Below are 14614 nucleotides of genomic sequence, written 5' to 3' on the forward strand. Positions count from 1 at the left end.
GCGTTGGCCCCTTCTCCAGGAGGATGACCCCCTTCTCCTGGTGTCTCACAAGTTTTCTCACAACTCTCAACTTGATTCACACTTTGTCACTCTATTTTGTTGTTAGCAAAGTCCCAAATCCTTCGCTGCTGATCATTGGCCTCTGTGCCTCCAGAGCAACGAGAAAGTTCTCCTTGCTTGCTCAGTTCCCTTTTGTTGCGGTCCCAGACCCCTCTGGTGGTCGGTGGGTTTATGGGCACCACTGTAACGAGGAAGCTCTCCTCGGGTGCTTGGGTCATCAGTGTTAGGGTCCCCAACCCTTCTAGCTTCCACGCCAGTGTACCCCCAGGTCTCTCGCACCTCCGATTACCTTCAAAGGGATTTTGGCATGGCTCTCTCCAGCACCCCTTCAGCGATCTTATGCCTTGATGAATTTGAAATGGCTTATTCCCGTGGTTTATTACCAATATCTTTACACCAACTCAGAAGTTTGCGTGTCTGACTCCTGCCAAGACAACCCCCAAAAATCCAGGCTAATCCTAACTTGCGTGCTATTCTGATGCAACTATCTGGTGGTGGAATCAATATCAAATCTGTGGGTATTAACTTTCTTTCACCTGGAGGAATTATCTCATCCCTACTGCTACAGATATCAAAACTGAGAGCCCTTCGTGGCTACTGAGGTATCTGATGCTCCTTAGTTGTTCATACCTTTGGGTCCCCCAACTTGTATCGGTTGAGCCGCATCTCACTGCTGACACCATTTGTGACATTAGCATAATGGAAGGGGACACAGACAACAGATTAATTGTATAAAAAGCCTTTTATTAAAGAAAATGTCAGGATGGAGTAAGACCTAACTTGCCCTATGCGAAGGTAGGATTTCCCTACCTTAAGGAAAGTCTGCGTCAGTAAGTTCAACTGAAAAGTCTGTGTGTCCGAAACCTATGCTTGCCCTCACAACTAAGAGAACAACGTGTAGGGATGTCAACCATAAACTAAGCAGTGTTCCAAAAGTAAAGCTCAGAGCTATTTCCATCTCAGGCTTAGTCTTCAGCCTCTTTTCCCTAAATGTCAACCAATTTATCATAATTATCTATTGGCAAATGTAACTATAAGATTCTGGTTCCAATGAACTCATTATTTATTAATTATTGTTGTAGGGCCAGCCGACACGTGTTTCGGCTTGAGCGTCGTTTTCAAGGCTGACAACATCATTTAAAGTAATTATGTAATAAATTACAAAATGTTCGACATATAATGGGATACGCGAGTTCAAAATCACAAACATAAATTTGAAAATGTAACAAGGTTCACATACCCCAATAGCACTCATATTCATAGGATACAAGGAGGGAAAACTGAACAGCAAAGGACAGAATGAATACAATTTTTAGAAACAAACTTCTGCATATGATGTGTTCGAGCCACCGCCCTTGTGACATAACAGTAATTTAACATTGGAATCCTATTGCATGCAACTGATATTGTGTGTGTTAATTTATAGCTCATATAATCTTGACTTGCAACTGAGCCAATTACTCCCATTCAGGGCATAAACAGCGAATACAGATTAATAAAGAGCTCAGATGAGCACGAGCCAATGGCCTTGTGAGATCATTCTAAAATCAAAATGTTTCCCACTCTTACATACGTATTTGTTAAGTACATTAAGACAAATTCTTAATACATAACATGTAACACAACATATGAGTGGCAGCTATTTTTGTTTTATACTTTCTTGCCTCTTTCCATATCCAATTGTTAAGTACATTAAAACAATTTTTCAATACATAACGCGCAACACTATACATGAGCGCATTGCGCATGCGTTGTAAACCAGTGGCTTCTAACCAAGTCTTGCGCATGTAATCAGTGGCTTCCTCCCGAGCATGCGCAATTCGCTGTCTCATGAGAACCAATCACAATGCTTTATACGTCAGTTACTACAGATAAATACGGATGTAATGAACGCTCGCGTGTTCCAAACTATGTGTGACAGGGGTTCGAGCCCGTAAGAATTGGTAAGTACACCTCATCACGTCAGACATGAATTGTACTTCTGTTATCCAAGAACTGTGTCAATAATTCCATTAATACAAATCTACAACTTTGAATATCATTTCCAATATTTTCGGTAGATCAACCAGAGCTAATATGCCTAACGGCACCACAGCAACATTTGAAGTCGCTGCATCGTAATAATTCCCTCAGTTATCGTGGAACCTAATGTTCTGGCCACAGTACATTTGAATTGGTGAGTCTTTGATGCTTAATTCTTTAATGCCAAATCATCATTATAATAGTTTTCCAAACATATTCATAAACTATGCCAAATGTTTGGTTGTGTACTGACTCTCTATACAGGTATTACAATACTCGTGCATTAGGAAAAATCCTCACAGCTATTTTTCAAGCAGAGATGCTAATCGATCAATCCAACCAAAGAAGATAGGTGAGATGAGCTACATTTCCATCTAAAAAATGTATACACTTTCACGCATAGATTCATTCGAGTGCTCACTCTGTCCTCACCGGCGTGTTGATCATCTGGTTACCTAAAAACCTACATTTCGGTTTTCACCATAGTTCGTCTGGTGTTGAGGAGTGATGGGCATGTCTATATTTTCAAAGGAGTTACTTCCTTTTTCACAATTGCTTATGATACAAATCTCTGTTCTCACTAGGGTGTGTGGTTCGACTACATCAATGCGGTCAGCACTTGATAATCAACAGTTATAACATGCAGAACTTTGTTTCTAAAAATCTTATTCATTCTGTCCTTTGCTGTTCCTTTTACCATAATGTTCAATTTACCTTCTGTTTGATTTGAAGTAATAAAGTTCCACACTTTCGTAAATGTCAGGATGCTCTTCCCCAAGTTCAATATAGTTTCAGGACAGCAGGTCCCAGGGTTTCCTTCCCCAAGTTCAATGTCACAGATGTCACAAAAAGAAGTATCTTGAAGCTTTGTTCTTTAAACTGTTTTTCAACAATTCTTTACATCTCAGGGGTCCCTTCTCCAAGTCTGGTCTGCATCACTGGTAGTTTTCCTTTTTGACACAATAGCAAGTTGCATTGTTAGTATATAGGTGTTCTCTGGTCTTGGCACAGTTGTTAGACCACAGGGTCCACCCATTATAGGTCACACAACCAGGAACTTCAAGCTCTCTGCGTAGTTCAATATTCAGCTAAGCCAGTGGTTTCTCAAATGTAGTTCCACAACAGGCACACGTTCAGCCTTGACTTCAATTCTGCAGTCAGCGTCCTTCATTCAACTTAGTTTCTCATTTTCTTTCAGTTTATAGTGCAATTTTAGTAGGTTCTTTATTTTGCAGTCGGTTTGATGTTCAATATAATAGTCTTTGCCTTTCACTTCGGTATTCAATATGTGCAGTTTATTTCATTTAGTTCGGTATTCAATAATTGCAGCATTGCTCGTTTCATTCAATTCGGTATTAAATAAATGCATCTTTGCTGGTTTCATTCAATTCGGTATTCAATAAAGGTAATTTTGCTGCTTTCATTCATTTCGGTATTCAATAAGTAACTTTGCTTTCTTTCATTGATGTTGCGTCCCGGTTAAATTGGAGACTACCATGGCGTTTGTCCGAGCGCTACCCGACACGCAGAGCCCTTTGAGACTACAATTCCCACAACTCCCGCTACTTGTAGTCACGTGACACACGCGCACTACGTTGTTGTGTTTCCGTCATTGTGGACCGTATTTAAACGCCGTCTATTCGGAGATCGAGTGCTCCTAAACTGTTAGTTACGAGCTTCTGTTTCCGGACTCCTGTTTAATTATTGACTACCCGGCGCCCAAACCAAGTCTTTGTCCCTGCCTTGCCCTTGTCTGCCTCCCGACGCCTGCCTCCCTCGATTGCCCCCCCTTGGATTATACGAACCCGGCTTACTCATTATTGACCTCCCATTTCTGAATCCTTAGGTTTTGGTGACCTGATAACCCGAACATTTCTGTAAGGGAACTAGCGTGAGGTGAACGCTCGCTTCCCTGGTCATTTCTTTTCTTTTTTTTGTCTGCTACTATTACTTGGCCAAACACTTTGAACACTTTTTGGAACGCTTTGCTGCTTTAACACCGGATTGCTTTGAACACCTTTTGGGACGCTTTGCTGCTTTAACACTGGATTGCTCCTGGGCACCTTTTGGACGCTTTGCTGCTTTAACATCGGTGTTCCTGGAATAGTGGCACACCCTTCCTTCACCATACACCCTCCTTGTTTCTGCATTCGATACTAGTAGGTTACTGGTATATTGTCTCTACGGAGCAGGTAAGAGTGGGTAATTGTGGGCGGCGTTGGCTGTTTGTTTTCCGGCACTACTTGGCTACATTTCCTGAACAATTGTTTTGTTCTTTGTCCCTCTAGCTCTGACGTTTCTGCTCCTGCCTTTTCACTCAAGCCCCCGGCCTGCCAGGTGTATTGATTCCTGTAGGCTGAGGGTGGGGGGGTGGGGGGGGAGTCTTTGGCACATCACCTTAAAGATTTCATATTCCCTGAGTGAAGGCAACTTCCCCAAAAGAGGGGGGAGGTATTATCTGCAACGAATAGAAAGCAATCTCTGAGTTGTGACAATTGACCACTACTACATTCACCGTCTCTTGGAGCGCCCGGGTGGTTCCTGACATCTACCAGAACCCGGCAACTCCTCTTAACGGTTTCTCCCCAAGCAGGAAAGCCTGTTTGCCAGGTGCATGATTCAGCACACAACAGCTCTTGTAGGCAGCTCTGCCTCTGCTCCAATGGAGCAGCTGGTACCCTCTTCCCTTCTGAGGGTTCTCCATCCTGCAAAGTCCCACCAGCAGGACTCCAGGGATCTTGGTCGGCGTCTCAGCTTCTTGCGCACCTTCTGCTGTGACTTCCTCTTCCCCTGCTGCTGCTCTCGTGTGCTTCTGTAGTCCACCTCTTATAAACCTGTGGTCCTTTAAAGGGCTGCAGGTGTATCCCATTAATTAATGTTGACTGACCGGATTACAATGACATGCCTAACCTTAATACATCATCTCCGTCCCAGTACCAAAGTGGTGAAAGTAAGTGGTGTCTATTACTCTCAGTGGTTTCCTCGTCTCAGTACTGTTAGGTACCCACCAGGGTTACAAGCAACGATAGAGGTATTTAGTTTGAACGACGTGATAAATACTAAAAAGTGTAAATACATTTGTAGCACAATATGCATAGTTTGAAATTCTTATTTTTAAACTTTGTGAACAAAAGAATGTCTAGACAAGCATTTGATCATTGGAAATGATGATACCCAGAATAAATGTATCCTTCTGTTTCAAATAAGATAGAGGTGAAGTTGTAAAAGGATGCCATGATAGACTTGTCATGTTGAAAGTTGCAACAACCATGTTTTTAAAGTCCAGATATGTGTTTGTTTGTTTTTTTTACAATATTGAAAATATGGCTATAAACGTGTGATGGCATACAAGAAAATGGGAACATATGACAAAGACTAAGTGCCCTGAAGACAGCACCAACAAGAAATGCAATGGGGATTAATCTATGTGCATTTTCTTTAGATTGATATTAGTGTTGGTTCTAGAAACACGTGTTGTAAGTGTAGGCACATTCTCTTGCCCCCACAAGTTAAGGGGGTAGTATTAGAAAAAGTGGTGGTAGAAATATTGATGAGCTCCCCACTCAGGCATAGAAGGGCCTGAATTACAGGCTTCTCTGCCTTATGATTTATATGTATGTGTGTAGATGTTATTTTAAGAATGAATCTTGATCATGCCGTTGATTTTACAGAAATGTATTGTAAATTGTGATGTTTTTTATAAATATTAAAATATGTATATTTTTGGATAACACATGGTTATTCGCCCTTTTTGATGGTTAAGGGGTGAACATGACTAGGTCAACAGGTATCTAAACACTCACCAGTAACAGAAGGAAAAGGAAGCTGGTTTGTGGGCTATTGTATATTTTGTGTTTAATTGTCCTCACCCACACAGCCCCTAAAAAGAGGACTTTGAAGCTCTTGATAGCTGATGACCAAGAGGAGTCCCTCCACATGAGGTCCTCCCGCATTAAACCAACCATAGGGGGACAACTGGGTAGCGGTCAGACCTCCATATCCTCATGGAAAAGGGCTACCCTCTTGGGGAGTCTAGTCCCTGGTGTGTGTCCCACTTGGTTCATACCCCTACAAAATGGGTTACCATTTGTTCTCATCTTTGTTCTGCTGTACAGACACCCTTCAGAGGAATGCCTCCGTCATCTGTAGATGTGTTATTTCAAGTCGTTTCTGATCAAAACTGACATTTGTATATGTATTTATTTTGTTTATATAGCGCTTTACTCTTAAAATACATACAAATACACATAAATCCAAATGGATCTGAAATCATGGTTAAAAGGAAAGTTATGAAGTACTCTGGAACGAGGGACGGCTCTGAACCAACATCTCATCCACAAAGGGAGGATTTTTGGCATGGACAGTCCGAGGAAAGGGTTTCAACATGGGATGCATAGAGGCTAAAACACCAACATTGGGTGGCCAGAGAGGCTATGATGTGATATGTGCAAAGGGAGGGCTCTAACGTGAGGCCTACAAGGGATGGATTGCAACATGAGATGGACAGAGGGAGGAGCACTGACAAGACATGAGATGGAGAGAGGGAGTTATGACATAGGATGGGCAAAGGTAGGTGTTGCAATACAGAATATTCAGAGGGGTTCTCTGTCGTGGGAGGATATATTCAGTGGTCGAAGTGTGCGAAAAGAAGTAGTGGAGCTATGTTCCCTGCTGCCCTGCTCCCGCTCCCCACAAACCCATCGCCACGCGCCCTCCCACACACAATACACACACCCAGACACTTGCATCTACTGTTTAAGTGCAGTGCACTGAAAGTGCAAGTTTCAACTTCTTCCTACACTTATATTTTAAAACAAAACCATTCCGGAATGGTTTCTTTTTAAAATAAAAGTATAGGAGCTGTAAAAGGAAATTTAAAAAAGTAGAGGAGCACCGCTCCCAACTGCTCCCGCTCACTTCAACCACTGGATATATTAAGGCATTACAAAGTAGAATGATACTAATACACAGGATGGATACTGGGACGTGGCTTCAACATAAGTTGGAGAGGTGAAGGGACTGTAATACTGCATGGACAGAGGGAGGACCTCCAACACTTCGAGAGAGGAATAGTGAAATGGATTAACCACACAAAAGGGATAGGACATGGGCTGGACAGAGGGAGAGAGTGACAAAATATATAAGCAGATGTCCGAAAAACTGATCGAAAGGACAAGGGTGGGACAGAGTAAACATCCTGACAAATGATGGACAAAAATAAATGGTGGTCCGAGGGGTCTCTCCGACAAGTGATGGACATGGGTAGCTCTGGCCACAATTACCTGCAGAGTGGACTCTAACCAGGAACGAGTACATAGGACCCTAACCGTGGAAAATAATGAACAGAGGGAAAACGCAAACACTGAAAGACCACTTACCCATAAATTGCAAATCTGAGGGGCCCACTCAGCTCGATGCTCTGTGACGATGGCAAACATTTTCGTCTTTTCTCGAGGACTTGGGATAAGAGGTTTCCAAGTGCAGAGAGAATACCACTGCAAGCAGAAGAGAGTATAGAGTGAATTATTGAATGTGCAACTCCATCTCAAACATCTACAAAACTGCACATCCTATAAAAACAGGATGGCACCAGACCCTGGCTTGGGAGGGCTTCAGCACCCACCCAGCCCCCACACACTGAGAAGGTTGCAGGAAGAAGGCAGCACTATGTAGTGACTCTCAGCCCGGGGCACAGATCAGAAAGGGGCACTATAGCAAGAACCTTTAATATGTCTCAATTGGGAGAGCAGAGTATTTAGGATTAAACAGTCATTAACGTGGCAGCAGCAGCAAACAATTAACGTGGCAGCAGCAGCAAACATACAGTGGCAGAGGACAAAACCCCGACAGATTATTTCGAAACACCCTCTATGATGAAGACAAAGGTTTTATTTTATTTATTTATTAGCATTTATAAAGCGTGCATCAGCCCTGGAGCATCGTCGCGCTGTTACAGATATACTTGCTGGTTACAGAGGACACAAATACTTAGTTACGCGATAAACAGTGTTAAAAAAGGGCAAGAACATACATGGAGTAAGAGTGGCAGCGCAGGACGGGGAGCCAGGTGAGAGAGGGGAAAGCAGGGGGGTGGGTAATTGAACAGTGTAGTTTTGAGGGTTTTGCGCAAGGTTGAGAGGGAGGTTTCAGCTCCGAGTGCGTTGGGTAGGGCATTCCAGAGTTTGTGTGCTAGATGAGGCAAACCAATGCCTCCAGCGTTTGCCCTTTTGATGGGGGGGGTACGCGGAGTTGGTTGGCGTGGTGACTTCTTTTGGGGCGTGTGGAGGTGTCTCTGGTGATGGTTTCAGTTAAGTAGGATGTGGCAGAGAGACTGACGCATTTGTGCATTAGGGTGAGGATCAAAGTTGACCCTCTCTTTAATTGGTAGCCAGTTGGCGGCTCGCTTTGCCTGCACGACGTGGTCTCTTTTGGGCATGCTAAGGGCTGCTCGAAGCACGTTGTTTTGTATTATTTGGAGCCTGTTTAGGTTTTTAGCTGAAGTGCCTGCAAGGAGAGCATTACAGTTATCCAGTTTTGCTCCGATAGTGGCTCCGATAGTGGCTGGGGCAATGGAGAGGCAGGAACACTCCAAGGGTCTTCAAGGGAGACGGGTATGATGGTGTTGTCGATGGTAAAGTTTTCATATTTTTGGTTGAGTTTGGGCAGTACTTCCTTGGGACCTAGGAGGATGATCTCTGTTTTGTCCCCATTTTGGCATATACCATTGGCTGCCATCCATGTTTGGATGGTAGTGCAGATTTGGCGGAGGGCTGCTGCGTCTTGGTCGAATGAACCAGTGAGAGGAAGGCATACTTGCGTATTGTCGTCATAGTTCGTGCAGGCTATGCCGAGCGAATCCAGTTTGTCGAAGAGTGGCTTCATGAATAGGTTGTAGAGGGTGGGTGCAGTGCAAGATCCCTGGGGAACTATGCAGTGGATGATGGTAGGAGCTGCGTTAGCCTGATCGGAATAAACCTTCAGGGCTCTGCCCTCTAGGAATGAGGTTATTCAGGATGTGACCTGTTTAGAAAAGTGGGCTGCGTTCGAGAGATGGGAGGTGAGGATGTTGTGATAAACAAAATCGAACGCAGTTTGAGGTGGGATTTGCCCCGTATAAAGGAATATTCTTTTACAAGTTATTAACACATTACATCACTAGACTGATCTGCCCATTCAATTGCCATTTCTTAACACAGATTGGTGAAACAGTGGCTTTTTGTTACCACCTAGTTACATCAATGTTTCCAGGAGGGGGCCCATGCAATTTGGCAACACTGCAGGGATAGCCCCCCCTCCCCACATATAGGACCATGGCTCCAAGAGGTATCTAACCTGAAAAGCAAGAGTGTGGGTTGCCAGAGCTCGGTGTGAAAGACAAGTTCTGCCAGGCAGTGCAGTGGTAGTTTACACACCAAAACATTCAACAAAGCGGCAGAGCAGGTTTCTCAGCCTTTTTAGGAGCATTTACAGATCTTTCTCTCTTAGCTGGCACGGTCACTAACTACCTTGTCACTTTTGTGTAACCAGCGCACTCATTTTCTTTATTGGCGGAGGGTCGCTGTGAGTAATATTGAAGGACTTTTTTGCAAGGGAATGGATAATAGTGAACGACAACCATCAGAGGCAACCATAAACACTGCTACTCTTGTACTGACAGTTAACATTTTATCCTTACAAACACAGGACACTAGGATTGAAGGTATACTATGGTCAGCGCTACAGATAAGGAGTGTATCAGCCACTTTTACTCTCTAAAACTAGGCAAATACACCCATAAAGCAGTACCACAGGAAGGAACCACTATTATAATTGCCTGATCGGAAGAAGTAAACATGTGTCTTTTTAAAGTGCATGAATAGGTGCAAAGAAATAATTATTCATTAAACATTTCCGTTTTTGCTCGCTTATAAAATACTCTAATTGGGAATTCGACTTACATTTTTACTCCCTAAAAAATAATTTTACTCCCAAATGTTATCTGGAGCACAGACTATGGTCTCCTGCTTTGTGCACATTAGAACCGGAAACTAGACACAAGTATTGGGAAAGGAAATGGGAGAATAAAATATGCCGGCCACAAAAAGATTTAATCTTTGAAAAAAATAGATTTCAGCCAACACAAACAATGTAAGCGCAAATGTGGGGTACAGCTCAGAACAAATATGGTTAAATAGAATATGGTGCATAAACTATCTACATAGGACAAATATTTGACAATTTCCAAAAAGAAAAATGTACTGCTTTACCACAGGAAAAAATGCCTGACAGTCTTAAACCTGGTTTAAGGATGTTCTGTCTAGAAGCGCGAAGAGAAGAAAGTGCATCATAACAGAAAATACTTAATTGACCTATTGAATGAAAGGTTACAAAGTGAGAGAACAAAAACCAGTGGACAGTCATCCAGCGTCGACAGAGGCACACTTTGACACTCACATATGAAACGCCTAGAGGTTCCCCCTGGTTGCTGTGTGGTCACCAAATTGGTCTAATCAACCTTCCAAGTATGCATAGTATAGATTATTTCATAAACGTAACGGAGGAAGAATAACTACATTTACAGCATAGAGGATTCAAAATATTGTAATACATAACAGTAAAAGCGAGAACATATTTTTCTGAAGCAAATTCATTTAATCAGAGCTGAATCTGCATAAAGAGAAAATATAAGAAAGAAGAAAATCCAGTATCAAAACCAAAACCCAAACATCAAGAAGAACATTCCAAGCAAAACCAAGGTACCTAAGGCATACCTGTGTCAACTCTTAGAGTGCTGGTATTGAATTATCACAATGCAAATTGCACGACCAAGAGTGGGATGAAATAAAAGTCTATATTCAAATGCCAATTAATAAATATGGACTCATCTGGAACGACCCAAAAAGACAGACAAAAATCAACAAGTATTGTTGTGGCAGTAAATGTGGAAATAGCTTAAAAAAGGGAAACTTGTGATGCTGATCCTGAGTTCTATGACAAGAAGTAGATGTGTTCTTATTGCCAGCAGAGCTGAAAAGAAAAATATGAAAACAAAAAAAGCACAAAAAAGGAAATCACAAAAAAAAAGAAAAAAAAAAAAAGAGCTGTAGCATAAGTGGGTTGGAAGGGATCCAATCTGGTAGAAACAGGAGGCTAAATATTGATACCTGGTATCCACTAAACCAGGATGCGGGAGGTGCTTTTCTCTAGCCGTGCACACCCATTTAGTAAAAGCTTAGTCCTTTAGTCCTTTAAACTACAGGAATTGGTGCAAAAACGTACTGCAGAACATGTCACGACACAGCATTCCACATTACAAAAACAAAAACGGCCTGACGTAGTATCAGTAGCGGATGCTGTAAACAATGTGAGTGCCTGAACGAAATAGTACAAATATTGGCCAAAAAAAAAAAAAAGAAAATAAAATAAATGAAAATAGACCACTAAAGAAAGGAAAAAAGAAAAGATGAAAAAATTTGAAAAATAAAAACAAAGGAAAAACTAAGAAAAAGTAAATGCAGAACAAAGTCACAGTGAATGTGGACACAGAAAAGATAAGCGATCACGGCCCAGGAGAGAAGAAAGCAAACCGTGACGCTGAGAAGTCAGCAGGAAGCAGGCTGGTCTGTCTGGAGTGGGAGAACCACTTAATATTCCCACCAATAGAAGCTCGAAGCGTTCCTTACAGCAGGACAGCGTGAGAAGGGAGACCTGCGCCATACGAAGGAAGTGTAACAGAGCGGCCACAGCCTGGAGAGAAATCACAAGGGTCGGAGAAGCCCAACAGCTGATCGCAGACGACAGGGAACACACAGGATGGATGCAGTCGCTGGGGACCCCCTGCGAAGGTGGTGGAGTGTCCAAAAAGGGAGAGTAATTTAAGAATACAGGGTCTAGGACCCTATCTAAGGAGACAAGGCATTGGCTTGCCTTGAGTCGCACAATAGTACCCGGCAGGAGAGTGAACCAAGTCTACCAGAAGGGAAAGCCACACAAGCAAGACGAGTCTCAAACGCGCACCAACAAGAAAGCCGAAGACAGAGTCTGGGACCCTAACAAAGGGGGAAAGATATCTGCATACTTTGTGCTGCAATAATACTTGGCAGGAGAGTGAACCAAATCTATCCAGAAAACCTACTTCGACTGATAACGCCACCTATGACTCACTGATCTTGAGATATCTCTAGTTGAATTGTCCCGTCATACATATGTTCTGTCTTTCGTGTCCTTGTTTCTGCACCCCGATACTCGAGTTACCGGCGCATTACAAATAAATAAATAAAATAAGGCAGGCCACACAAAAGAAGCATGCCTGGGACTCGCAGCCATAAAAAAGAAAGATCCTCAGTACCTCTTGTGATTAATCTAGTGAGATCATCACTGAGACCCTGGTATGGGCATCCTTTCATGTAGCCAGGGAAAGGCAGCCACTACCTGATCTTGACCCTGGGGCCGGTATTATGTGGGAGGATCACATGGAAGGGGCCTCATATCAGGGGAATTGGTGACCTCCTTAACTCATGATCCCCCTATTCTTCCTGAAGCCTTGATGGCATATTGTAAAATACAGCAAACCAATGTAAAAGCTATGCCATCTATTATGGACTTCAGGGCCCATAATGCATGTGGTACTGGGGCGAGGAAGAGGGTTTAGAGTTAGTAAGGATGAAAAGGTGCTACTAACCAGAATGTACAGTTTAGTTGTTGCAGAGCAAGACACCTGGGAAGGACATTTAAAAACTCAGGAATGAGTTGCAGCTAGGGAGGAGAGAAGCGGGAGAAGTAGCAGAGGCAATCCAGAATGCTAGGATTGCAGCAGAAGGAGGAACGCCAAATGATGCAGACACGGGAAGTGAAGGCATACAACAGTGCAGTGTGCAGGGGGCGTGGCTGAATGGCCGCAAGCTAGGACGTGAGCTCCCACCGATCCGTCCGTGATCCGACTAAAAAAGTATATTCAGATCCAACGGTGAGCCGGGTAAACGCATGGGAAGCCACATGAAGATGTCGGGCATGCAGCGGTGCGGTGCGTCGGATGAATAATGCAGAGAGAGCTGAGCAGTGCGACGCCGAAAACAGAATAAGCAGCCCGGTAAGAAAAGAAAATGGTACCCTGCCAAGAACAAAGGAGTAGAGGAGCGCGGCTGGACCGAACAACTGCGGGCTGAGGAAGTTGTCCGATACAGCTGACTCGCGGAGCCGAAGCGACGCGGGCTGAACAGACTGGGCTGTGATACTGAAGGCTACGGCTAGAGAGTAATCGTTAAAACGGAGAGCAGCAGAGCAGTGGATACATTGTCGCAACATATTGTAAGCGGGAGCTAGCACAAGCTGTAAAGCACAGTGCCGAGACATTGTAACTGGGAGAAACGGGACACATGGGACCGCTGGCAACGAAGGGAAATAAACAAAAGCATACGGCATACAGGAGCGAACAGATAAGGGCTGCAACAATAGGATACTATAACTTCAAGTGTCATGTGAAACTCTACAGGGGAACAAAAACGACGGGGCGCATGGCCACAGAGGGGAACACAGCTGAAACCGGACCTGAAAGCTGAGGTCTGGAGTCAACCGAATGAAAAGGCAGCGATAGGAAAGGACGCTGCAATCCTCCCACCGCGCACAGCGAAATTGACACAAGAAGGATGGGGCGCACTGCATAAAAAATACTAAAGTGCACTGAAGGGCTGGCTGAGGCAGAAGGAAGCTGCCCCTGCTAATTGCGGTGGGTCTCCCAGGACTGAATAGTTGGCTATGGACAATTTGGTTCCACATGACTGAAAAGCCCATTTGAACATACACTACTGCACGCGGCGCAGGAGACATTCATCTCAAATACTGTCCTGCAGTGCCTGGGCTGAGGTAACTGGGTAGGAGTGCCCTGCGGCCACGGGTGCGCTCAAAGTCAATGCAAGAGTGAATCTATGCTGCGTTGCACACCCCGGACCCCTTCCAGATGCGAATGCCAGGGAGCAGGCACGTAGCAAGATGAAGGAGCAACTGCGCTGTTGAAAAAGCGCACTGCGCAGGAAACAAGGTAACGCAATCAAGAGCGGGCTGAGGTAACGTGTGGCTAGGACAACACAAAGCTGCACATGGAACCCATAGGGCCTGGGTGCGGAGTGCAAACATAAAGCGGATCTTAAAAGAAACTCCTGTAGTCTAACCCAATCGAAGAGCCGGAAGCCGGGGGCGGGGTGGCAGCACTGCCACACAGCGCAACGATAAGTGCTAGGAAGTTACCCGCAAACTGAGAACAGCATTGGGACTTCAGGCTATTATACAAATAATAGCGATGAGCAAAGGAAAGCAAGCAACCAGCATAGCGGAAAAGTGACCCCCTGAGGACAACACGGAAATAGAGGTGGGACACATCGTGCGAAACCCTCAGCTAGGCGGAAGACTGCAGAAGTACATAGACCGGAACACAGTTTGTTCACCAACACTGAGAGCAAATAGTAAGACAGAAATGTCAGTGAGAAGGGGCAAGGTCAAAGGCAAACAGCCCACAATGGACATTTCTGCTAAACAGCAGCAGTCGCCTACCACCCCA

At 44.0% G+C, this 14614-nt stretch overlaps 1 protein-coding gene across 2 annotated transcripts in view; it reads right to left on the reverse strand.

Moving 5' to 3' along the window:
- Positions 1–14614, reverse strand: part of PXMP2 (peroxisomal membrane protein 2) — a 354759-nt gene that overhangs the window by 256021 nt on the left and 84124 nt on the right. For both annotated transcript variants that reach the window (XM_069619325.1, XM_069619324.1), the window contains exon 3: positions 7461–7577. In XM_069619325.1, the coding sequence (XP_069475426.1) occupies positions 7461–7577 (117 nt within the window). The remainder of the gene's footprint in view (positions 1–7460; positions 7578–14614) is intronic.

Source organism: Ambystoma mexicanum, chromosome 10, assembly GCF_040938575.1.
Source record: "Ambystoma mexicanum isolate Mex_15411 chromosome 10, UKY_AmexF1_1, whole genome shotgun sequence".
NCBI lineage: Eukaryota > Metazoa > Chordata > Amphibia > Caudata > Ambystomatidae > Ambystoma > Ambystoma mexicanum.